Genomic DNA, 26,114 nt, shown 5'->3' on the forward strand with positions numbered 1-26,114 from the left:
AGTGTTCTCCTGGTTCTGCTTATCTCACTCATCATCAGTTCATGCAAGTCCTTCCAGGTTTCTCTGAACTCCTCCTGCTCATCGTTTCTTACAGCACAATTGTATTCCATTGCATTCATATGCCACAACTTGTTCAGCCATTCCCCAATTGATGGGCATCCCCTCAATTTCCAATTCCTTGCCACTACAAAAATAGCAGCTATAAATAGTTTTGGACATGTGGGTCCTTTTCCCTTTTCCATGATCTCTTTGGGAAAAAGACCCAAAAGTGGTATTGCTAGGTCAAAGGGTATGCACAGCTTTATAGCCATTTGGGCGTAATTCCAAATTGCTCTCCAGAATGGTTGGATCAGTTTACAGCTCCACCAACAATGCATTAGTGTTCCAATTTTCCCACAGCTTCTCCAATATTTATTATTTTCATTTTTTCTCATATAAGCCAATCTGATAGGTGTCAGGTGGTACCTCGGAATTGTTTTAATTTGCATCTCTCTAATCAATAGTGATTTAGAGCATTTTTTTCATATGGGAATAGATAGCTTTGATTTCTTCATCAGAAAACTGCCTGTTCATATCCTTTGACCATGGATTATTATAAATTTGATTTAGTTCCCTATATATTTTAGAAATAATGCCTTTATAAGAAGTACTGGCCATAACAATCATTTCCCAGATTTCTGCCTCCCTTCTAATTTTGGATGCATTGCTTCTGTTTGTACAAAACCTTTTTAATTTAATGTAATCAAAATAATCTATTTTGCATTTCATAATATTCTCTATCTCTTGTTTGGTCATAAACTGTTCTCCTTTCCAAAGATCTGAAAGGTAGACTATTCCTTCTTCTCCTAATTTACCTATGGCATCACCTCTTATGTCTAAATCATGTACCCATTTTGTAAGATGTTGGTCTATACCTAATTTCTGCCATACTATCTTCCAGTTTTCCAAGCAGTTTTTGTCAAATACTGAATTCCTATCCCACAAGCTGGAGTCTTTGGGTTTATCAAACACTAATTGATATTACTAATGTCATTTACTACTGTGTCTCCTGTGCCTAGCCTATTCCATTGATCCTCCACTCTATTTCTTAGTCAGTACCAAATAGTTTTGATGACTGCCGCTTTATAGTAGAGCTTCAGATTTGGTACAGCTAACCCACCTTCCTGTGCATTTTTTTTTCATTATTTCCCTTGATATTCTTGACTTTCTGTTCTTCCAGATGAATTTTGTTATTATTTTTTCTAGCTCTATAAAATAATTTTCAGGTAGTCTGATTGGTATGGCACTGAATAAGTAAATTAATTTAGGTAGGATTGTCATTTTTATTATATTAGCTTGGCCTATCCATGAGCAATTAATATCTTTCCAATTATTTAGATCTGATTTGATTTGTGCGAAAAGTGTTTTGTAATTGTGTTCATAGAGTTCCTGGGTTTGTCTTGGCAAGTAGACTCCCAAATATTTTATTTTATTTACCATTGCTTTAAGTGGAATTTCTCTTTCTATCTCTTGCTGCTGGACTTTGTTGGTCATGTATAGAAATGCTGATGATTTATGTGGATTTATTTTATATCCTACTACTTTGCTAAAGTTGTTAATTGTTTCAAGTAATTTTTGAGTTGATTCTTTAGGATTCTCTAAGTATACCATCATATCATCTGCAAAGAGTGATAGTTTTGTTTCCTCCTTGCCTATTCTAATTCCTTTAATTCCTTTCTCTTCTCTGATTGCTAAAGCTAACGTTTCTAGTACAATATTAAATAATAGAGGTGATAATGGGTATCCTTGTTTCACCCTTGATCTTATTGGGAAGGCCTCTAATTTATCTCCATCACATATAATGCTTGCTTATGGTTTTAGGTAGATGCTGCTTACTAATTTAAGTAAAGCTCCATCTATTCCTATGCTCTCTAGTGTTTTTATTAGGAATGGGTGCTGTATTTTGTCAAAAGCTTTCTCTGCATCTATTGAGATAATCATATGATTTTGGTTAGTTTTCTTATTGATGTGGTTGATTATGTTAATAGTTTTCTTAATGTTGAACCAGCCCTGCATTCCTGGTATAAATCCCACCTGGTCATAGTGTATTATCCTGGTGATCACTTGCTGTAATCTCCTTGCTAATATCTTATTTAAGATTTTTGCATCAATATTCATTAGGGAAATTGGTCTATAATTTTCTTTATCTGTTTTTGCCCTGCCTGGTTTTGGTATCACTACCATATTTGCGTCATAAAATGAATTTGGTAGAATTCTTCCTTTTTTACCTATTTCCCCCAATAATTTGTATAATATTAGAATTAATTGTTCTTTAAATGTTTGGTAGAATTCACCTGTAAACCCTTCTGGCCCTGGGGTTTTTTTTTTTCCCTTAGGGAGTTCATTAATGGCTTGTTCAATTTCTTTTTCTTTTTCTTTTCTTTTCTTTCTTTTTTTTATGGGACAATTGGGGTTAAGTAACTTGCCCAGGGTCACACAGCTAGTAAGTGTCAAGTGTCTGAGGCCGGATTTGAACTCAGGTACTCCTGAATCCAGGGCCGGTGCTTTATTCACTAATATGGGCTTATTTAAGGATTTTATTTCTTCTTCAGTTAACCTGGTCAATTTGTATTTTTGTAAATATTTATCCATTTCATTTAGATTGTCAAATTTATTGGCATATAGTTGGGAAAAATAGTTCCTAATTATTGCTTTAATTTCCACTTCATTGGTGATAGAATCACTCCTTTCATTTTTGATACTGGTTATTTGGTTTTCTTCTTTTTTTAATCAAATTAACCAATGGTTTATCTATTTTATTAGTTTTTTCATAAAACTAGCTTTTAGTTTTATTGATTAATTCTATAGTTTTCTTGCTTTCAATTTTATTAATTTCTCCTTTAATATTCAGGATTTCTAATTTAGTATTTAATTGGGGATTTCTAATTTGTTCTTTTTCTAGCTTTTTAAGTTGTATTCCCAGTTCATTGATCTCCTCTTTCTCTTTTTTATTCATGTAAGCAGTTAGAGCTATAAAATTTCCCCTAAGCACTGCTTTGGCTGTATCCCATAAATTTTGGTATGTTGCCTCATTATTGTTATTCTCTTGGATAAAATTATCAATTATTTCTGTGATTTGTTGTTTGACCCACTCATTCTTTAGAATGAAATTATTTAGTTTCCAATTGATTTTCAGTCTACCTTTCCCTGGCTCTTTATTACATGTAATTTTTATTGCATCATGATTTGGGAAGGATGCATTTACTATTTCTGCCTTTCTACATTTGACTATGATGTTTTTGTGCCCTAATACATGGTCAGTTTTTGAAAATGTGCCATGTACTGCTGAGAAAAAGGTATATTCCTTTCTATCCCCATTCAGTTTTCTCTAGACATCTATCATGTCTAAATTTTCTAGTATTCTATTCACTTCTTTCACTTCTTTCTTATTTATTTTGTGGCTAGATTTATCTAATTCTGAGAGGGGGAGATTCAGATCCCCCACTAGTATAGTATTACTGTCTGTTTCCTCTTATAACTCATTTAAGTTCTCCTCTAAGAATTTGGATGCTATACCACTTGGCGCATACATGTTAATATTGATATTACTTCATTATCTCTAGTACCTTTTAGCAAGATGTAGTTTCCTTCCTTATCTCTTTTAATTAGATGTATTGTGGGCTTTCCTTTGTCTGAGATAAGGATTGCTACCCGTGCTTTTTTTTTACTTAGCTGAAGCACAATATATTTTGCTCCAGCCTTTTACCTTTACTTTGTGTGTATCTCTCTGCTTCAAATGTGTTTCTTATAAACAGCGTATTGTAGGATTCTGGTTTTTAATCCACTCTGCGATTCATTTCTGTTTTATGGCAAAGTTCATCCCATTGACATTCACAGTTATTATTACTAGCTGTCTATTCCCCTCCATTCTATTTACCCCCTTTGTACTTTTCCCCCTTCTTTCACCCTATTCCTCCTCACCAATGTCTTGCTTCTTACCCCTGCTTCCCCCAATCTGCCCTCTCTTTTTATCACCCCATCCCTTTTCTTTACACTTTTCTCCCTTGCTTTTGCCCTCCCTTCTATCAGTCCCCCCTTTTCCCCTTACCCTTTTACTTCCCTAAAGAATAAGTTAAGTTTCTTTATCCAAATGAACGTATATGTTATTCCCTCTTTGAATCAAATCTAGTGAGAGTAGGGTTAAAACAATGTTCACCTCTCCCTTCTTTCCCTCTATTGTAATAGGCTTTTTCACCTCTTCATATGATATAATTCACCTCATTCCACCTCCCCCTTCCTCTTCTCCCCATAAATTCCCTTTTTAAGCTCTTAATTTTCTTGATATCATCACATCAAAGGCAGATTATATTTATACCCTCTATGTATAATCATTCTGTCGGCCCAAATACATATATCTTTCTCAAGGGTTATAAGTATTATCTTCCCGTGTAGGGATGTAAACAATTTAACCTTACTGGGTAACTCCCCCCCCCTCCGCCCTGCACCATTTACCTTTTTAAACTTCTCTTGAGTCTTGTATGTTAAGATCGAATTTTCTATTCAGATCTTGAAAGTCCCCAATATCATTGAATGTCCATCTTTTCCCCTGAAAGATAATGCTCAATTTTGCTGGGTAATAGATTCTTGGCTGCAATCCAAGCTCTTTTGCCTTCCAGAATATCATATTCCAAGCCTTGTAATCCTTTAATGTTGAAGCTGCCAGGTCATGAGCAATCCTGACTGTGGTTCCATGATATTTAAATTGCTTCTTTCTGGCTGCTTGGAGTATTTTCTCCTTCACCTGATAATTCTGGAATTTAGCTAGATTATTCCTTGGAGTTTTCTTTTGGGGGTCTCTTTCAGGAGGTGATTGGTGGATTCTTTCAATGATGATTTTATCCTCTGATTCTATAATATCAGGGCAGTTCTCCTTAATAATTTCCTGGAATATGATGTCTAGACTCTTTTTCTGATCATGGCTTTCATGCAGTCCAGTGATTCTCAAATTGTTTCTCCTGGATCTGTTTTCCAGGTCAGTTGTCTTTCCAATGAGGTATTAAACATTTTCTTCTGTTTTTTCATTCTTTTGATTCTGCTTGACTGATTCCTGGTGTCTCATGGATTCATTACCTTCCAACTGTCCAATTTTAATTTTTAAGGCATTGTTTTCTTCAATGATAATTATGCACTTTTTTTTTCCATTTGGACAAATGAATTTTTTAAGGCATTACTTTCTTCAGTGAGATTATGCATCTTTTTTTTCCATTTGGCCAGATGAATTTTTTAAAGGAATTGTTTTCTTTAGTCAATCTTTGTGCTTCCTTTTCTAAACTGCTGATTCTTTGTGCTTCCTTTTCCAAGCTGCTGATTCTTTTTTCATAATTTTCTTGGGTTGATTTCATTTCTCTCCCCATTTTTCTCTATTGATTTTTAAAATCCTTTTTGAGCTCTTCCAAGACAGCTTTTTGTTCTTGAGACCAATTCATCTTCCCTCTTGAGGCTTCACATGTAGGCAATTTGAGAGTATTGTCCTCATCTGAGTTTGTGTTTGCTTCTTCCCTGTTGATACCGAAGCTCTCAATGGTGAGAGCCCTTTTTTGTTTCTTACTGCAGTATGCAGCTTTTTTTTTTTTAAGTTGAGGTCTGCTCTGGGGGCACCAGGGTCCCTGTTTCAAGCTTCTTGTGCTGGGGTATAGGGGCTGTGTCATTGGTTTTCTATACTGAGGCCTCTGTGACTTGTGGACTTCTACCCGCCCTGGCCCTGCTAGCTGTGTGCTGGGATCAATAGGCCTGGTCGTGCCTGTCCTATGGGTGGCTGTCCAGCTGGCAGCCTGCCCTCCTGGCTGGTGTAGGTGGGTTTCGCCACTCTCCTGCTGCGCCACCAGCTTATTGAGCCAGGATCCAGGGGCCTCAGTTGCTCGGCTGCGGCCCACAGCTTCCTGCTGACTTGCCCCAACTCCCTCTGCGCTGCGCCTCCCTTTTGTCCCAGTGAGACTAACCTTTCCTGAAGTCTTCTAAATTATCTCTGGTTGGAAAACTGTGACTCTCTGTCTCTTTGCAGGTTCTGTAGTTTCAGAATCCCTCTAGAAGCTTGATTTAATGTTCTTTTTGAAGGAACAGAAGGAGAGCTTATGCGATTTGCTGGCTACTCTCTGCCATCTTGGTTCTGCCCTTCAGAGCAAGCGGTTTCATTTGAGTGATGAGGTCAAAAGCTAGATTGCAAAGAGTTGAGTGCGAGGAGAGGAAATTCAGGCAGCAAATGAAAACTTCTTCAAAGAATTTGCCAGAAGAAAAATATAGGACAATATCTTGAGAATGTGGTGTGATTTTTTTTGAAGGAAAGAAGCTTTTAAAATATTTTTAAAGATTGGGAGACTTGGACGTATATGAAGATATTGGGGAAGGAACTAATTAATAGTGGTTGAAAATTTGAAAGAGAGGGAAAATGATTGAGGATGGAATCTGCTGGAGAAGATAAAAGGGGGTAGGACCAATTGCACATACAGTCTTGGCAAGGAAAAGGGATGCTTCTTTGTCAGAGACTAGGGAAAAGAAGCAAAGAGTGGGAGAGATAATTCAGGCAGTTTTGAGATGAGAAAATGAGAGAAGCAGTTTGTGTTGAATGACCTTGATATTTTCATTAAATAATAAACAATGTCCTTAGATGAGAGAGAAGGTGGGCAGAATTTGGGGAGTAGGAGGGAATTTAGGAGGAAAGAAAAGGTTTGGAAAAGCTTCTTTAGGGAATAAGAGAATCAAAGAGAAACAAAAGAATTGAAAAATGGCATGAGACATTCACAATTAAGAAATCATTGATGGGGCAGCTAGGTGGCGCAGTGGATAAAGCACCGGCCCTGGAGTCAGGAGTATCTGAGTTCAAATCCGGCCTCAGACACTTAACACTTACTAGCTGTGTGACCCTGGGCAAGTCACTTAACCCCAATTGCCTCACTAAAAAAAAAAAAAAAAAAAAAAAAGAAAGAAATCATTGATAACTTTGGAGAGGATATGCATTTTTAGTTGTATTAGGAAGTCGGAAGCCACCAGATTATAAAGAGTTTAGAAGTGAATTAGAGGAGTTGAAGTACCAAATGTAGATGAATTTCTCTCAAGCATTTTAGCAGAGAAAAAGAGAAATATTGAATGATAGGCAGCAGGGATGGTAAGATCTAGTAAGGATATTTTTAAGAATTGATTAGTGATATGGACATGTTTATAGACAGCAGGGAAGGAACCAGTAGATATGGAGAGATTAAAGATGAGAGAGCGGTGTTAATAATGTAGGTGGACTTTTGGAGAAGATGGGAGGATATGGGGTCCAAGGTAAATGTAGAGGGTTTGCTTTTGAAAGAAGGGATACTTTTTAAACATAGGAGTGAATAAGGAGATAAAGGGGAAGGATGTCTGAGTGATGTGAGAAGATGAGGAGAGAATGACCTCTCAGTGAATACCTTCAATTTTTTTTAATGAATTTTATGAGTCAAGGTCCACAGCTGAGAAGGGGTACAAGGAGATGGTGTGGTGGGAGTATTGGGGAGAAATGAAAAGATTTGAAATAGTAACTGCTTGAGTGGGATAGTGAATAGATTGAGGAGGTGTAAAAAGATTGCTGTGCTGCAGTCAGGGTCTAGTTGAGATTATATAGTAATAGTAGTAGTGGTGGTGGTGATGACAGTAATAACAATAATAATAAGTATAACATACTATGATATAATTATAATTAGAGTAGACCCAATGTGAATCTTAGTATGTAATTTAATTATTCTTAGTTTTCCTTGATCTACATTTGATCTCCCTTATTCACCTTGAGTTTTCAATGAATGTATGCACAAGCTTCTTAACTATCAAAAAATAATAAGGGGCAGCTAGGTAGCGCACTGGATAGAGCACTGGCACTGGATTCAGGAGGACCCGAGTACAAATCTGGCCTCAGACACTTGACGCTTACTAGCTGTATGACCCTTACTAGCTGTGTGACCCTGGGCAAGTCACTTAACCCTCATCACCCCCCCCCCAAATGGTAGAGGAGGCAGTTAAAAAAAACAAACTATCCTCACTTTTTTATCCTTCCTATTCTCAGAGAAGGTGAATTGAGAAAGAGGCTTTGGGCAGTGACTGAACCTTTGAAGGGAAGTTAGTGGGAAGTGGAAAGAGATATTAAAGTAGGTAAAGATCTCACATGGATTTCTATATAAAAATGAATTAAGGACATTGTGGAAAATGATAGAATGGCTTTCAGTTCTTAATAAAAAGTAAGTATAATTACAATCCATGCACATTACAATATGGCTTCCCTCTTTACTATTCTACTGAAATTGTTCTCTGCAGATCATTGATGATCACTTAATTGCAAAATCTAATGACCTTTTTTCCTCAGTCTTTATACTCATTAATTTCTCAGCATTTAACGTTGTCAACTCCCCCTCTTCCTGCATTTTTTGTGAAAGCTAATTTTCCTTTGGCTTTATGATACTATTCTACCTTGGTTTTCTCTCCACTTGTTTTTTCTCTGTCTCCTTTACATAATACTTAAATGTAGGCATATCCCTGGAATTAGTCTTTCTATGTTTTACTTTGATAACTTCACCTACTCCTATGACTAAATATCCTTTTTACATACATTAACCCTTCATGCATATCTCTAGCCTTGACCATTTTTCTGAGCTAAAGACCTATTGTCTAGATTTCAGTATTTCCAGCATTTATCTATATGTTAGTATTTCCTATTTTGGATTCTTGTTTTTGTTGTTGTTTTTTTTTTTTTTTGCAGGGCAATGGGGGTTAAGTGACTTGCCCAGGGTCACACAGCTAGTAAGTGTCAAGTGTCTGAGGCCGGATTTGAACTCAGGTACTCCTGAATCCAGGGCCGGTGCTTTATCCACTGCGCCACCTAGCTGCCCCCTCCTATTTTGGGTTCTTTAGGGATACTTCCATCTGGAGAGGCTATTGGTATTGTAAACTCAGAATTTTCCAAATAGAACTCAGTACCAGTACTCTTCCCCTTAGACACAGACCTAAATATGTTCTTCTTGACTTGCCTGTTTCTGTTAATGGTTTACTATTATTCTAACCACCTAGGCTAGAAACCTTGTGATTCTCTCTCATTCTTCTTTTGCTTTCACCCTTTAAGTCCAGTCATTTACCAAGTCCTATCAGTTTGACCTTTGTAGCGTAAACTGTTTCCTCTCCATTTATGTTGCCACCATTCTTCAATATTTATTACTTAAACTGCTAAAAAAAACCTCATTACAAATCTCCCTGCTTTGCATTTCTCAGTCAGTCAACCTAGTATTCATTAAGTCCTACTATATGCTAGGAACTCTGCTAAATGAAAGAGAATGGCAAAAAAGCAGTACCTGTTCACAGGAAGCTCACAATCCGATGAGGGAGACATGCTTACAACTAATACAATTATGTACAAACAAGGGACAACAACACACTTATATGTTTGTATGCACATACACACACACATATATGTGTGTATGTATACATATACACATATACATAAATATATATGCAGAAAGAAATATGAAAAATTGGGGGTAGTCTTAGAAAGAAGGCACTAAGATTAAGGAGGACTGGGAAAAGTTTCTTGGTGAAGGTGGGACTTCAGATGAAACTTGAAGGAAACCAGGGAAGCGAAGAAATGAATATGATAGAGGAGAGAGTTTCAAGCATGGGGGCACAGCCATGAAAAAGCTTGGAGTCAAAAAGATGGAATGTCATATGCAAATGTCACTGCATCCCAGAGGATGTGGTGAGGAATAAGGCAAAATGGGACTAGAAAGGTAAAGGGCCAGATTATGAATAGCTTTAAAAGCCAAACAGGGTTTTCTATTTGATCCTGGAAGAAATGGGAGCCACTGGAGTTCACTGAATAGGTAGGATGATACGATCAGACTTGAGATTTAAGAAGATCTATTTGACAGCAAGAGACTTGAAGCAGAGAGTAATCAGCAGCCTATTGAATTTATCCAGAAGCGAGGTGAGAAGGCACTGCACTAGGGTGGTTGTCGTGTCAGAGGAGAGACAAGGGACATTGAAGAGGGATGTTTCAAAAGTAGAAATGATAAGACTTGACAACTGATTACATGTGAGGAGGTGGTGAGAGAGAAGTCAAGGATAATACATAGGTTGTAAACCTGAATGACTGGGAAGACAATGATACCCTCTACAGTAATAGGGAAATTAAGAAGAGGGAAAGATTTTGGAGGGACAATAAGTTCAGTTTTGGACATGTTGAACTTTAGATGTCTTCTATGGAACATCCAGTTTGAGATGTTCAGTTGGCAGTTGGAGATGAGAGACTAGAGGTCGGTCTTAAAAGACATTAGGTCTGGACAAGTAGAACTTAGAGTCATTTGCAGAGAGCTGATAATTGAAACAATGGCAGCTGATTAGATCACCAAGTGAAATAGAATAGAGGAAGAAGAGAACACTCAAGACAGATGAAAATCCAGCAAAGATGACTAAGGAACAGTCAGATGGGTAAGAGAAGAGATGTCTGTCAAAAAAAAACAACCTTAGAATATCAAGGAGAAAAAGGTGGTTGATAGTGTCAAGGCTACAGAGAAGTCAAGAAAGATGAAGAAGAATGGAAAAAGACCATTAGATTGGCAAGAGCAGTTTCTGTTGAAAGATGATGGTGAAAGGCAGACTGCAAAGAATTAAGAATAGTGAAAGGAAAGGAAGTGTAGGCACCTGCTACAGCACCTTTTCAAGAAATTTAGTCAGGAAAGGGAAGAGATATCAGACAATAGGTAGAGATGGATAGATTATTTGAAGATTTTTTGAAGATGAAGGAAACATGGGCATATTAGTAGGCAGTAGGGAAGTAGTAGGCAGTGATTGAGGATTAATGAGACAGTAGAGGTAATAGAGGAAACAGTTGGAGAAAATAGGATGAAATTGGATCACTTGTACATGTGTAGGGATTTATGTTGGAGAGATTGTGAAATGGTTAAAGGAGGAGATGGAGAATGTGATGTGAAATGAACAGGGGACATGAGGGAACTCTATGCAAATGAATTCAATTTTTTTTTCAGAAAAATATGAGGCAGTGTTTTCAATTGAAAATGTAGGGAAAGTTTTGGGAGTTTGAAGGAAAGATGAAAATGTTTGGAAAAGCAATTTTGATAAGTAAGTTAGTAAAATCAATTAGGTATAAGAGAATTCCAAGTCCATAGTGAGGACCTATTTGAGATTATGTAATGTAAATTTGTAGTAAATTCAGTTAGAATGGTTTCATTATTTCCTCCATATTCATTCAACAAGATATGAATGCAGCATAGTGTGGGAGTAACGTGAAGCTGGAGTTAATAGGACAAAGACTTCAATAGGATAAAGGAGCAAGGGTCTTGAAAGAGGAAGCCAATGTAACATTGAACTGGTTCACCAAAGGTTCAAAATGGGAAAAGGAAGAAAGTGTAGCCAGTGCAAGGATAATGGCCTGGGAAAGACCTGCAGTATGGAGGGATTAGAAATTGTGGTGCGAATAAAGAATAAGGTTTGGGATTGCAGGACCGAGGGAGAGGGAGAGTTAAAAGATCGCGATCATATAACAGAATTCAGATTTAATGAATCTGGTTGTGGAACCCTTGTGGGTGGTGGCAAGATAAAGAGTATAACTGTCTCTGGGTGTAGCTGTGGTGGAGTCAATAAATAGGTCATGGGAAAGTAATAATTTGTGGAATTGGATGTTTAAGGTGTTTTAAGGAGTATCTTTGTAGGTTGAATTGAAATTCCATTGGTATGATGGTGAGAAGACATTCTCCATTTTTACTGCTACATTAATTTTTCTAAATCATGGCCCAGTTGGGAAGGTGGGGTGGAATTAGGGTGTGCTTACCTGCTCAGAAGACTTTTCAGTGATTTTTCACTTCCAGTGATCTAGCAAATATTTGTTGAGTGCCTACCATGAACAAGACAGTATGCTAGATATAAAATTTATAGAAGATAACATATCATCCCTCAAGATCTCATAGCCTCATTCTGGAAATAAAGATACACACAAAGAGGGAAGATATATACAGAAAAAGTTTTAAATAGGGAAGTGTGGTTTAGTGGAAAGAATTTGGATTTGAAATCAAAGGACCTGGGTTCAAATTTTGTTTTTGCTGTATCTGTATGACCTTAGGCAAATTAGCCTTTTTTCCCTCAACTGGCAAATGAAGGGGTTAGATTGGACTACCTAAAGGGTGGTCCTTTCTAGCTTTAAATATATAAACCTATAAAGATAATGAGTAGTACAGACAGGAAGTGCTTATTTGGGAAGTGGGCTAAACTGTGGTACTAGAGGACCTCATAGAAGAGCTAGGCCTTGACAGAATTTATTTGATAGAAATTATTCTAGGTTAGGAAATTATGTAGTTGTTGGAAAACACAGATTGTTCCAGGAGTAGCAAGTAGATCAGATTAGAAAAAAGTTAAGTTTATATATGGGAGATGGGAGTGATGAGAAATAAAACAGTAAAGGAAAATTTGAGAAGACTTTGAATAAACCTTTTAATGACTTGCCATTTGTAGCACAGTTATAGGAAATAAAATATAGATTATCATTTATAGGTAACTGTGTTCTCATCTACTAAAAGTCAGCCCTTGTTCAAAAACCTTCATTGGTTACCCAGTGCCTGGTGAATAAAGTCTATATTTCTCAGCCTAGCATTCGAGCTTCTACAGCCTAGCCCCAATATCTTGCTACTTTATCTTTTATAATTCTCCTGAATGAATCCTACGCATCTTCCATACTGGATTACTCATTATTCCTTTTCACTGCCTGTCAAAAACCAACCAACCTTCAAAGTTTATATCAAATGTTTCTCCCAGGGGCAGCTAGATGGCGCAGTGGATAGAGCACCAGCCCTGGATTCAGGAGTACCTGAGTTCAAATCCAGCCTCAGACACTTAACACTTACTAGCTGTGTGACCCTGGGCAAGTCACTTAACCCCAATTGCCCCGCAAAAAAAAAAAAAAAAAATTTTTCTCCCAGCAGTTTTTCCTGATCCTCTAACCAAATGTGATCTTTCTCTCTTATGGACCCCTATGACATTTTGGAATTATTAAAATTATTGTTATTGATAATAAATGACAACAATAACAATGAAAGATTTGCAAGGCACTTTATAAGCATTAATTCTTTTGATCCTCACAACAACTCTGTGAGATAGATGCTATTATTATCCCCATTTTACAGATGAGGAAACTGAGATGAGAGGTTAAGTGACCAGCCTAGTCATACAAGGAACAAATGTCTGGGGTGGGATTCAGATTCAGGTTTTCTTGACTCCCAAGTCTAATACGATAACCACTGTGCCACTTAGCTACCTAATCTATCTGGTTATTCGTCTTATTGCACTTAATAATTATTTAGGTAGTTTTCTTTTCCATATTAGATTGTAAGCTATTTGAAAGCAATGATTCTGTCTTAGTCATCTTTGTTTCCTTTGGTTGAAGACACTGATGATGTTTAACCTGTAGAAGACTTGTGTGGGGAAATGGGGGTACAGGTGGAGTATTAATAGGGTATGACTGTTTACTTCAAATATTTGGGAAGCTATTATATCGAAGAAGGATAGGATTTATTTTACTTGGCCCCAGTGGAAAGAGCTGAGACTAAAATCACAGACATATATCAGTCCCTTACAAGGAAAACCACTTAACAACGGGATGAGCTGCCTCTGAGAGTAGTTTTCCTTGTCATTGAAGCCATCAAATAAACAAAAGTATAGATAAGCACTTATTGAGGATATATTAGAAAGTATTCAGAATTTAGGTAGAGGATTGACCGGATGACCTTCTGAGATCCCATCCATTTATGAGAAACTATTTTATTTATACTTAGCATAGAGTTTAACACAGAGTAAGCACCAAGGTATTTGTTGAATTGAATTTCATATTTGAAGGGGCTCTTAGGAAGGAGGGTAAACTTTGCCATTCCAAAATGAAGGAAGGGAAGAATAGGTGAGTAATATAATTTGTTATTGTCACATTGCAATACCAATGTTATAAGTTTTAAAAACTCTTTATTAATTGCTACTTTCTTTTCAACACATTAGTGCGACAGAAAAAATTACTGTTTTAAAAATATGTAGATAATAAATACTATTGTTCTTCATCCTAGGATGTACATTTTGGATTTTCCCAAAAGTATGAGTATAACTTATTCATGCATTTACACTTTTTTTGCTCCATTTCTCTTGGCGTGCCTTTTCACAATAGCTAATTACTGACTTATGGCTCTAATTTCAGGACATGAGATATAGCAGTGTTAATTGGCTAGTGGAAGTATAAGTCACCTTGGCCTCATTATCATAATAGTCTGGGCTAACCTATTATAATCTGAAACATCTATTAATTCCAGGTTTTTCCCAAAATTCTTCTTTCTTGGGTCAGCAAAGTGCAATAGTGTATCTTTTGGAACTATTGAAGAGAGAAAAACTTCTCTTAGACATTCCAGTTAAGGAATGGTATGTCTGTGGAATGAGAGAGTTGAACCTACTCTTTTTATAAGCCAAATAAGTTTCTTTCCATGAATTTCCATTAAGTGGCTAACCTACTTATTTATAACAAATAACAGCAACTTGGAATAGTCTTTATTCATGAAAATATTTGCAGTTTCAATAGTAATAGTGCATTGAAAAAACAGAGTTCTTTTGTTTGGTTCAAACATTTATACTAAAATATCGTTTATCTGATTTTTTTTCATTTGGTACCACAATTCTGCTACATTATATATTTTAAAATAAGTTAGTCTCAGGATTACTCCTCATTGGTTGCTTCACTTAGGGTCATAGGATGACTTGAAAAGGACCTTAGGATTACAAGAAATAGATTTTAGTTGCAAAGCAACAAAACAAAACAGGGTAGTGATCACATAAAATGAAATTCTACAAATGTATTAACATTAAGCTTATAACACTGAATTGGTAGGATAAATAGAGTTTTAAAGCTGGATATGAACTTAATGATTATATCTGTTATAAGCCCTTCATTGTACAGATAAAGAAACAGACCCAGAGAAGTTGAGAGACTTGCCCAAAGTCACAGAGTTAGCAGTGCGTGGACATAAATTCCAGTCTTTTGATTATCATCCAAGATTTTTTTCTATTCCATGATGCTGCTGCTTCTTAAGTTTTTTTGTTTACTGGTAGAGTACTTTTCATTTATGTTCTGAAATTAAATGTTGGTCCGTGCAGGAAGTATGGTACTTGGAAATAGTTGTGGTTTTTCCCCTTATTAAAGATCAAAAACTATTTGATATATCTGTGATTGCTACATAGACTTTATTTACCTCATTTTATGAGGCTTAAGTATAAAGTAAGAGGATTTTTAAAAATAAGCAAGCTATAATTTAAAACATTTAAATTTGTATCAGCCTAAATTATTCACCATAGGAATCTATATTTTTATTCTAATATTGCAGCTATTGCTTAACAATTTAAAAATCATGTAATGCCTTCCTTTGACCATATCAGAAAATGATCATTTCATTTTTGAAAACAGCAAAAGTCATTTGGAGGCAACTCTGGTGAATGAGGTTAATCGTTAAGCTTGGGATAACTTGGTCCCAAACAAGGTGTGACTAAAAATTGATTCTGATTGATATTTTCTGTTTATTGCTAAAGTAAGTTTCAGAACATGAGTTGCAAACCTATTTTGAGCAATGGCAGTGTATCTGGAATTAGTATATATTTCGCAAGATAACTTTGAAAGATAGCATGCACATGGATGTATAAATTCTATGATGTTACTAAATAATTAGTCATATTACTGTTGTTAAGTTGTGTCTTGCTGTTTGTTTCTCTGTGGACCATATCATGCCAGTACTGACATGGAGTTTTCTTGTCAAAGATATTGGAATGTTTTATTATTTCCTTTTCCAGTGGATTAAGGCAAACAGAGATTAAGTTACTTGTCCAAGGTAACATAGCTACTAAGTGTTGGAGGCTGAATTTTAACTCAGGTCTTCCTGACTGCATGCTTAGAGCTCCATCCAGTGAGCCACCAAGCTGAATAAAACTTTTGTGAAAATGCTTATACAGACATTTCCCCTTTAACTAATTAGCATAAGTTGGAATGGTATTGACTTTTCAGAATTCTTTGCCTAGTATACTGAACTATTAAAAGAGCTGAAAAGATTTTCTTTCATGCAAGGTAGGTTTTGATTAGATTCTATTATTTTATGCATTTGGTGCCTATCTGAAAACTTTTAGGTCTTTCATTAAGAAAAGTTATGTTTATTTCAAATTAATTAATAATATCATGTTATTTTTTTCCACTTTATATAAAAATATGGATTCACTTTTCTTAAAGACATACTAGGTAGAAAAATATAAATATCATTTTTTGGAGCAGTATAAAAATTGGGGAGAGGAGAAACATAGCATTTATTCAAAAGTACAGGGGTCTGTGATAGAAAGTGGTAGGAACAATATTAAGAATTGAGAATGAGGAAACATACTAGAGCTGCTATTTGTTATGATTTCACTTTCCTTCAAGTATCCTCAGTTACCATCCACTAAGTTCTGTTACTCTTGTGATTCTCTAATAGATTTGGTTGGGATACAGATAACTTAATAAATACTTTAACATTTTGGTCTATCTTTTAGATAAAAGCAAATAAAAATGCTTATTTTTAAACATTAATATTAACAAATATATATAATCTACATAACTAGTGTGTTATGTATACAAACATCTTTTAAATAATAACTAGGGATATATTATTTCATTCATATTGGTAGTAGGAATTATTTTTAATTAATTTAATAGGAATTATTTTTATACCTATAATGTCTTATTTTTCCTATTAGAAACCTTACAAAATAAGCATTTTAATTATTTGAAAAAATATGCCCCCAAAAGCCAACTAGACTTCTTAATAAGGCAAAATGTACATTTCTTTCTAAGTATCAGTAGAACATTTGCCCTCCACTTTGGGTTCAGCATATCCCAGTGTGTTTGAAGCATTAGGGAGTGTTAGCTAGCTCTTGCTTTCATGAAGCTTATGGACTAGTATAGAGTAGATGACATAAAAATAATTGGTACAAAAACCAAGTTGCTGAGAAAGGTGTCAGAGAAATCTTCATAATGGAAGGACATGGCATTTGGAATGAATAAGTGGGATTTTATAGGTGGAAAGAGGCAGAATAGGGAGAGCATCCCAAAGGGGGGCATAACATGAGCAAAATAAGGAAGATAGGAAAGGAGGTGACATTTCCAGACTTGGGAGCAGGCTAGCATACAGAGGATACGTTGGGTCCTGCTATGTTGCCTAACCCTAAATCATAACCTTGAGTGTAGGTGAGGATTTAGAATCTGTTGATAGAAGAAGCTTTGCTAGTTGCAGTACTTTCTTCACCATGCTACCTGTACTCTGACCATTATCCTTATCTCTCTTTTCTTATATCTACCTCTCCCAACCTTGGATTTCAACCCTGGGTCTCCCAACTCTGATGGGTTAGGGTTTGGGTTTTTTTGGCCTTATCTTGTAGGAATCTTAACTTCATGACACTTCCTGTTCTCCACACCATGACACCACATGCATGCCTTCCCTCCCCCTAGCTCTCCTTTATGTGTTGCTTTCCTTCAATAGTATGTAAGCTCCTTGAAGGCAAGGATTTTCTTTTATTTGTGTCACCATTGTTTGACACTGTTCCTAGCACCTAGTAATCACTCAATGCTCTGTATCTATTTTGTTGGAGTTATGACAGTATGAAGCCAGGGCCTGGGAATCTGTGATATTGAACTCACCTTCTTAAATTTTTGCTCCTAATCTGAGACAAGGAGAGAGAAAGAGATGGGAAATGAGAGAAATGCTTAGAGAGAATTTGAATCCAAAAGGTGAGGGAAATTTTGCTTTGTAAGTTGAAGTAATTCCGTTACTTTCAAAGTGAAACACTATAGGATTATTCCATATATAAGCCAGAAAAACTACTTTGATGAGTAATGTGCCTAAGAGTATTTAGAGTTCTTAATAGAAAGAGCTATAATAAGGAAAAAGAATGCTACAGGTTTTGAAATGAAATGACACCAGTGAACATGCCCCAAAGACTCCTTTACACTCATAAAAACATAGATGTTTCTGTCTCTTCCCCTAATCCTCTTTTAATTTAAATTGCCATTTCTTCAAATAATCATTTAGGATAACTAGAAAACTAATTCTTATTCCTTTTGTATATTCTATTGTAATTACTTATATAACACATTTGGAGCCTAACTTTTAAAGTATATGTTAGATATGTATAATTTTATGTTTATTGATGTTTAAAAGAAAAAATAATTATTTCTTTAGTATTGTTTTTCATTATTTGTTATAAATTTGTATAAATTTCAGCTACAACATGAATGGTCCATGTGGACTAGCCTGGGACACTAATGTTTTTACTTCTCCTGATTAACTGTTGTGTTTGGTACAATTCTTCTCATCTCAAGACACCTATACCACTATGTTCCCTCTTTCAGTGAATTACCTCATTTTCTACTTCCCTGAAAAAATTGAGGATGCTCATCAACAGTTTCTCTTCCCTAATTCTGCCCTTCAGATCACCTCCTCCTGGCGTATACTGCCTCCTGATTCTTCCTCCTAGTACCTTGCTGCTTTGGCTGGGCTGCTTTGCCTGCCCTGTGTATGTTAGTTGGTAGAGATGGCTGGCCCCTTTTCCACAGGAGTTGCTTTCCCTAGATGTTGGCTGTGAGGGAATAAGGTGGTATGGGAGGGGCGGACCCCTCTCTACAATGATTTCTCTCCTCATTGATATCTCTGGGGTTTGGGCAAGTCTGGGAGTTTGTTAGTTACTGCTATTCTCAAGGTTCTGTGATTTGGGATTCTTTTACCTCCTCATTAATCACTGACTCCTTCCTTGTAGTTTTGAAACATATCCAGATCTTTCTAATTCTTTAAAAAAACAAAACCCTTCACTTGACTGTATCATATCCTCAATCTGTCATCATATACTTTGCCTCTTTTTCATAGCCAAATTAATAGAAAAACTTACCTACACTTAGTGCTTCTACTTCCTCACCTCCCACTCACTTATCAAATCCTCACCACTTAATAGACATTGCTCTTTCTGAAAGGCCAACAATGATATCTTTATTCTTCTTTTTCTCAATTCTTATCCATCCTGACCTTTCTGCAGTGTTTGACACTGTTGAGCACCCTCCTTCTGGATACTTTTCCACCTTTGTTTTTTTGACACTGTTCTATAATGATTCTCTTCTTACCTACTGGGCTGATTCTTTTTCTCCTTTGCAGGTTCATTAGATGAAGATATGCCCCATGTATGTAGTGTAGCCCAGCTCTCTGTCAATATGCCTTCTCCTTTCCTTATAATTCAGCATTCTTGTCAGCTTCCATGGATTCAGTTACTATTCCTATGCAGATGGTTCCCATATCTACCCTATCATCTTTATTTGAAAATACATTTTTCAAAAAAATAATTTCCCTCCTAGATTCCAGTCTTGCACATTTCTATAACAGACAATACCTGATGATTGAGTGGTTACCTACTATTTATAAAATTATTTCTTTGGGAATGTGTTCTTTGATGACCATGTTCCAGAAACACTTTTAGAATACAACCTATCTTGAGTTGAATACTACCTCACCAAGACTTAAACTCTGGGTCTGACTATGGTACCTATTTTCTCACACCATTTTTTTTTTTAAGTGAGGCAATTGGGGTTAAATGACTTGCCCAGTGTCACACAGCTAGTAAGTGTTAAGTGTCTGAGGCCGGGTTTGAACTCAGGTCCTCCTGACTCCAGGGCTGGTGCTCTATCCACTGCGCCACCTAGCTGCCCCATTCTCACACCATTTTATTAGTAGAGGGCAGATCGGTGGAAGAGACAGGTTTCTTCTAACTGTTAGTTGAGAGAAGAGAGAACTGATGACCCAGGATACTACAAATACGGAAAAAGAAAACAATTCCTGTCATAACTTTAAAGAAATTAAAACAGAGTTCCATAATCTGGAATGTATAGGACTTGTTATTCCATGTGTTACTTGGCAAATATTTAGAGTGAATGTCTTGCTCTCTGATCTAGTTGCTAGAATAAAATTTATTAGCTATTGGTTACCTGGAAAATAAACTTTTTGAACTCTATCACCTTAATTTATATTTTGAAATTTGAACCTGGAGGGTATCATCATCAGGAGGGGAGAGAGATCATGGTAAATAGTTATACATATAAGTTAGTATCCTTTTGGGATTTTAATAATTTATCTCAAATACCTTTCTCTTCTCTCTGAAGAGCCTCAGCAATTTCTTCTGCAGTCCCTAAATGGGCAAGAGTAAGCTTGGGGTGGGCTTGCCCCTCTCCTTCTCTCCTCTCTTCTCTCTGATCCTGTTTCTTTTTGACACTACTACTATTTTACTCTGCCTGTTTTAAATGCTAATCCTACTGTCATATTCTCTCTCGTGATTCATCTTCATGTTGTACACTATGGAGTCCTACCACTGGGTTCTCAATCTGGAATTGAATATAGAAGAAATTGCTGTGGCACTTGTGGTACCTCCTGCTAATGGCAGTAGGAGCCTGGGAATAATTATATTTCTGTGCTTTTACTTACAGTTGAGGGGAGTAGAATCTGAGAATGCAGACGGGAGAATTTAGGCGAACTATATTTGTTTAAATATGTTTTCTGATCTAATAGTTTTTGGTGAAATTCTATGCAATAGATTTCTGGGCAATCTGATTTCTTTAAGAAATTGATTAAAAAAGGCTTCTTAGTGGCTTAATATCAAAACTATAAATATAGACCACCTAAGTCCTGATAAGCAAATTGAATCTAATTGCATATTATCTAGCAATATGTATGTATAATTTTATAATTGTTTCACCTAACTTTAAATCAAGGGTTCTTAACTTTTTTCTATCATGCACCTGTCCTTCAGCAGTGGTGAAACCTATGGACTCCTTTCTCATAATAATGTTTTAAAAGGCATAAAATAAAATACATAGGATTACAAAGGAAACCAATTATATTAAAATAGTTATTAGAGTAGTTTTAAAAGTTCTAGCCCCAAGTGAAGAATCTTTGTTTTAAATATAAAAGCTTCTCCAAGTATTGTTTTCTTGGACTATTGTTTAAAAAGCACTAGAGTTAAATGTACTTAATTGATATATGATGATTTTCAAACCCATATAAATGAAATAAATCCCCTTTTAATGGACTCTAGTAATTGTGTGTTTTTGCTTTTACAGGTCATGTAATGTTTGCTGAAATAAAAATGGAGAATGGAAAGTCAAAAGGCTGTGGAACAGTCCGATTTGACTCACCAGAATCGGCTGAAAAAGCCTGTAGAATAATGAATGGCATAAAAATCAGTGGAAGAGAAATTGACGTACGCCTGGATCGTAATGCATAATTTCATACTACATTCAGAACATTCCTACATATGTTTAGCTTCTCTATCCTAGTAAAGAGTCCTTTTAGTAACATTAAAGAAGCTGTAAAAATGAACTTTTAAATCCCACCAGCCTTTAACAGTATAGTGTTAAAATATACTGTAATTCTTGCTAACAAACTTGAGTTTTAGTTTTTAAAGACAGTGGCTCTGGTCATTCAGTTTAAATGAATGGTTATACTGTTTTTAATGAGATAAGCCATTTCCCCATTGTTACTTTTCAGTACTGCATAGTGGGATTTGTTTAGTGTTTAAATTTCTCCAGCTTGTACCTACTTTATTGTAATGTAAAAAAAAAAATAGATGTTTTTCCAGAACTTCAGTTTTCTATATGCATTGTAGTCATAATTTAACTTGAAAAGAAAGGGCTTGGATAAATTAGGTTGTGATTTTGTTTGTTTAAAATTAGTTTTATGCCATGGTGCAGAATTACTGTAAATAAGTTTTTCAGCCTAGAGGGAGTTTGGGATGTTTTTTATTTGATTAAATTAAATGAATCTTTCTTGCTTCTCTACCCCCATCCCAGACCCCCTCTGTCACAAATAGGTCATTTTATCCCCATAACACTAGTAAAGATCAGTCTCCACAGCCCCTTATTTTATTGTTTCCTATAATTCCAAGTTCATACAGAACTGATAATGTAGCAAGCACCAAGTACGTTACTAGACACACTACCCCCAACTTCTTGTCTAGTTTCCAGCCATTCAAGTGAACAGCTAGAAAAAGAAAAACAATGGAAAGAATGAGAGAAATGGCTGTGTAAGTCAATCCACTGCTGTTAACTTTGACAGGAGCCGATGTATTTGTGAACACAGTTTGAATAAACCATGGAGCACCTAAACACAACATATCAAACACATTGGATCCTATAATGTTAGACATAGCCATATCTCCTCTGCCTGCAAAAGAAAAGAGCATGTTGTTGAAATGTGCACATTAAATTAACATTTTATTAATAAGATGTTTTTCTCTGTTTTGGAAAACTTGTTTTAGAGCAGAATTCTTACTGAATTTGTATTTGCTCAGTTGTTTTTAGTTAGTATTTAAATATTTAACATTAATTTATCAAATAGTAATTATCTTTATTTATTAAACAATTTTCTTAGAATATATAGATTACTTGTTTTTAATTCTAATTTAACATGTTTAAGCTTTAATAAAATTTTCAGGTGAATTTAATTCTTTACAGTTCAGGTTTAATGAATTTAAGCTGCTAAAATTGTCACTTTTCTTCCCCTTGATTTGCATTGTTCAGTGAAGTATATTGAGAAAATGAACGGTTTTTTACAAATGTCTTTTCCCTGTGCATGTGAGCCAGCTTAAGGATTGGGCATAAAAACCTGAACCAGTTCTTACCTTTTCTTGCAACCAGCACACTTGCAACAGTGTCTGGTATACTTGTTCCTGCTGCTAATAATGTAAGGCCCATTACTGTATCTGGAATTTCCAATGTTTCTCCTATGGGTGAAAAAATATTGATAAGTGACAAAACTCATGGTGGTTTTAGTCACCAGTTCATTAACTATTTTGTAAAGAAACCTTTTTTCCCTGGGCAAAACTACTGAGGTTGAAACACTACTTTGTGCTCAGTCATATTTTCAGCAGTACTATTTAAAAGAGAATTCAGAAATGTTATGGACTTTTAGATGGCACTGTTTAGGATATTTATCAGTTGGAATTCTACTACTGAGTGATTTCACTGTTCTTGTTCCCTGAAAGAAGTTGTGGGTGGCATTCATTATTAGAGACCTTTATTTTAATCTGAGGTTCTAGCCTTTAAAAAAAAAAACATCCTAAGGAAACCACTTTTTTTTTTTCCTTTAGATTATTTTGGTATCATTGTAGTTTTAGTCAGGAATTCTTGACAGCTGTTTCTGAGCTACACAAATATTATTCTTTTGTTATTTAAGCAATTTCAAAATGAGTTTCTAAAAGTCACATTAAATAATGAACTCTATGTAATGTACTCTTTGGGAAAGCATGTGAACTCCCCAATAGAGAAGAAATAGGGCTCTATTAAAGTCTTCCTAATTTGAGGTCCAAATTTTTTTTTATATTCCTGTAAATTTTGATGTTAGCTGATGGTTAGTTTTTCAGAAATGTAATAGTTCTAGGAAGGGAACTGGAGCGAAGTAGTTACTGTAAAAATTGCTTCTTTTGTGTTACTTTGAATGAAAACTTGCTTTAGAAACTTTTTTTTTTCTTGTGTATGATGCCAATTAAAACAGTTTAACTAGAAATGTAGTTTGTTTATTGGAAGTTCTTATACTTATGTTGGAATCAATTTATTAATATTCACTCATTTCTCATCCCACCTTTTACATGTTCATTTTGCATTTTGGTAAAGCTACTGTTAGTTCTTACGTTTGTGACCTTGAGGACAATGATACGGCGTATTTAATTGATTCTTTTGACCTAAATGTTGGCAGTTCTAAAATTACTCCTGTGAACTAATACAGTGGCCTAAACCCTGTGCAATCCTTGAGAACAATAACATTTCCCAATACAGTGCCATCTCCTTAATAGTAGTCAGTGTAGAAAAGGAATTGAGTATAGAAAGTCTATTTCGGACCCTATGCAAGGGAATTAAGTTCCTGGAGTAACAGACCATATCCTAAAGTGGCTCCACAGGATGGAGCCCTTCAGACTGTTACAGTGAGATGGCAGTACTTGATTAATGACATTGTTAATAACATTTAGTCACAAATCTTAAACTTTATCCTTGCTGAAGTAGTAAACACTAAGCTACCTATTATGAACATAAAATTTTTGTTCTTGCATTAATGGAGCTAAAACTTAGCAGAACTGGATTGACTTGGATAAATCACCTAATCTAAATATTCCTGCATCTCAATATCCTTACCTGTAAATGAGCAGAGAGGATCTGTAAGATCTCTTCCTGCTTTAATGTTTTAGTCTGAATTGCATACTCAAGATACATACCAGTTATTGTGACCATCCAAACAAGAATATAAGTAAATGCAGAAATCCATATTGCAGCCATGAAAAAGGTTATGATGAAGAAGTTTTTCCAAAACTTTCTTCTGCAGTCTGGTGTAGTTAGGAAAAGTAATGTAACAACAGGCAGAGTTAGTACCCAAAAAATTCTTTTCAAGTCAGCCTCAGGCATGCTAAAAACACTTGGAGGATCTGTTGCAAAGGAAAAGTGAAAATGACGTGAATTTCCTCAGCCAATTAAAATTTGTAATGTACCTTAAGAAAGCCATGTTGCTGTAAATAAGTTAAAACTTAGGGACAGGGGCAGCTAGGTGGCACAGTGGATAGAGCACCGGCCTTGGAGTCAGGAGGACCTGAGTTCAAGTCCGGCCTCAGACATTTAACACTTACTAGCTGTGTGATCCTGGGCAAGTCACTTAACCCCATTGCCTCACCAAAACCAAAACAACAACAACCAAAAAAAAACCTTAGGGACAGAACATATTAAATATTGAATACCAAATTACTGATGTTTTTGGCACAAACAATTGAACTTTTAAAGTGGAAGACAAAATAATCAAGCAGTCCTTGTTCCCATTCTTTGGCTATTTATCCTCTAAAACATAAGGAAAATCAGTTGGTATGTTGGATTATAATATAAGAGGTTATATAGTTAGTCAACTCTCAAGTATCTTAATGTGAATTTTCTGCAATCATTTTTTTTTGTATTAATTTTTTCCTATCATCTAGAATAGCACTGGGCTACATGCATATAAGAGAAGAGGTTCCAGAGCTGGAAGGGGCCTCAAAAATAATCCAGTTCAGTTCCTCTATTGGACAAACAAATAAACTGTGAGCCTAAGAAATTAAAACTTAACCCAAGTTACACAGGTAGGAGGTGGAAGAAGCAAGATTCCAATTCAGATTCTTTAACTTTAAAGCTAATGACTTAGGATGTAACATCTGATGGCCTGATTTTAATAACCTAAGGAAAATTGAGGCTTTAAGTAAGTTGTCAAAAGGAAGTCATATTACATTCCAAAGGAAAATATAAAAGGATTTTTGGATTTATCTGCACAATTATCCCCATGGCTTTAGATAATTGAGAGTTGGTTAAATCTAAGAGATAACCTTAAGAAAAAAGTATGTCATCTCTTATGTTAGTTTGTAAACTGTGAATGCTAGTCAAAGTAATTTGTTTCTTCTAAGCTGTGGAAGAATAGTGATAATTGTGCTCTGACTGAAAATGAAAGTTGTATGACATTTACTGTTTGTACACATATATATCTATTATAACCAACTCTAGGGAGCAGCTAGGTGGCGCAGTGGATAGAGCACCGGCCCTGGATTCAGGAGGACCTGAGTTCAAATCCGGCCTCAGACCCTTGACACTTACTAGCTGTGTGACCCTGGGCAAGTCACTTAACCCCAATTGCCTCACCAAAAAAAAAAACAAAACAACCAACTCTTATTACAACGTACTTTTTGTTTGTTTTTGTTTTTGCGGGGCAATGAGGGTTAAGTGACTTGCCCAGGGTCACACAACTAGTAAGTGTCAAGTGTCAGAGGTTGGATTTGAACTCAGGTCTTCCTGAATCCAGGGCCGGTGCTTTATCCACTGTGCCACCTAGCTGCCTCCTAATTACAATGTACTTTTTTTTTTTTTTTTAGTGAGGCAATTGGGGTTAAGTGACTTGCCCAGGGTCACACAGCTAGTAAGTGTTAAGTGTCTGAGGCCGGATTTGAACCCAGGTACTCCTGACTCCAGGGCCGGTGCTCTATCCACT

The 26,114-nt window shown here is 35.8% G+C and overlaps 2 protein-coding genes across 14 annotated transcripts in view; one reads left to right on the forward strand and one right to left on the reverse strand.

Annotated features, from left to right (window-relative positions):
- MYEF2 (myelin expression factor 2) overlaps positions 1–22,498 on the forward strand; it is an 81,714-nt gene extending 59,216 nt beyond the window's left edge. For 12 of the 13 annotated variants that reach the window (XM_043985065.1, XM_043985070.1, XM_043985063.1 and 9 more), the window contains one exon: positions 21,188–22,498. In XM_043985065.1, the coding sequence (XP_043841000.1) occupies positions 21,188–21,351 (164 nt within the window). In that variant the 3' untranslated portion in view covers positions 21,352–22,498. The remainder of the gene's footprint in view (positions 1–21,187) is intronic. The other variant, XM_043985071.1, reaches the window with a different exon arrangement.
- Positions 21,952–26,114, reverse strand: part of SLC24A5 (solute carrier family 24 member 5) — a 28,510-nt gene continuing 24,347 nt past the window's right edge. Inside the window, exons 7-9 of the mRNA XM_043985077.1 lie at positions 24,334–24,540; positions 22,747–22,848; positions 21,952–22,289 (exon numbers count right to left, since the gene is read on the reverse strand). Coding sequence (XP_043841012.1) covers positions 21,967–22,289; positions 22,747–22,848; positions 24,334–24,540 — 632 coding nt within the window. The 3' untranslated portion in view covers positions 21,952–21,966. The remainder of the gene's footprint in view (positions 22,290–22,746; positions 22,849–24,333; positions 24,541–26,114) is intronic.

The sequence above is a fragment of the Dromiciops gliroides genome, chromosome 2 (genome assembly GCF_019393635.1).
Source record: "Dromiciops gliroides isolate mDroGli1 chromosome 2, mDroGli1.pri, whole genome shotgun sequence".
Lineage (NCBI taxonomy): Eukaryota > Metazoa > Chordata > Mammalia > Microbiotheria > Microbiotheriidae > Dromiciops > Dromiciops gliroides.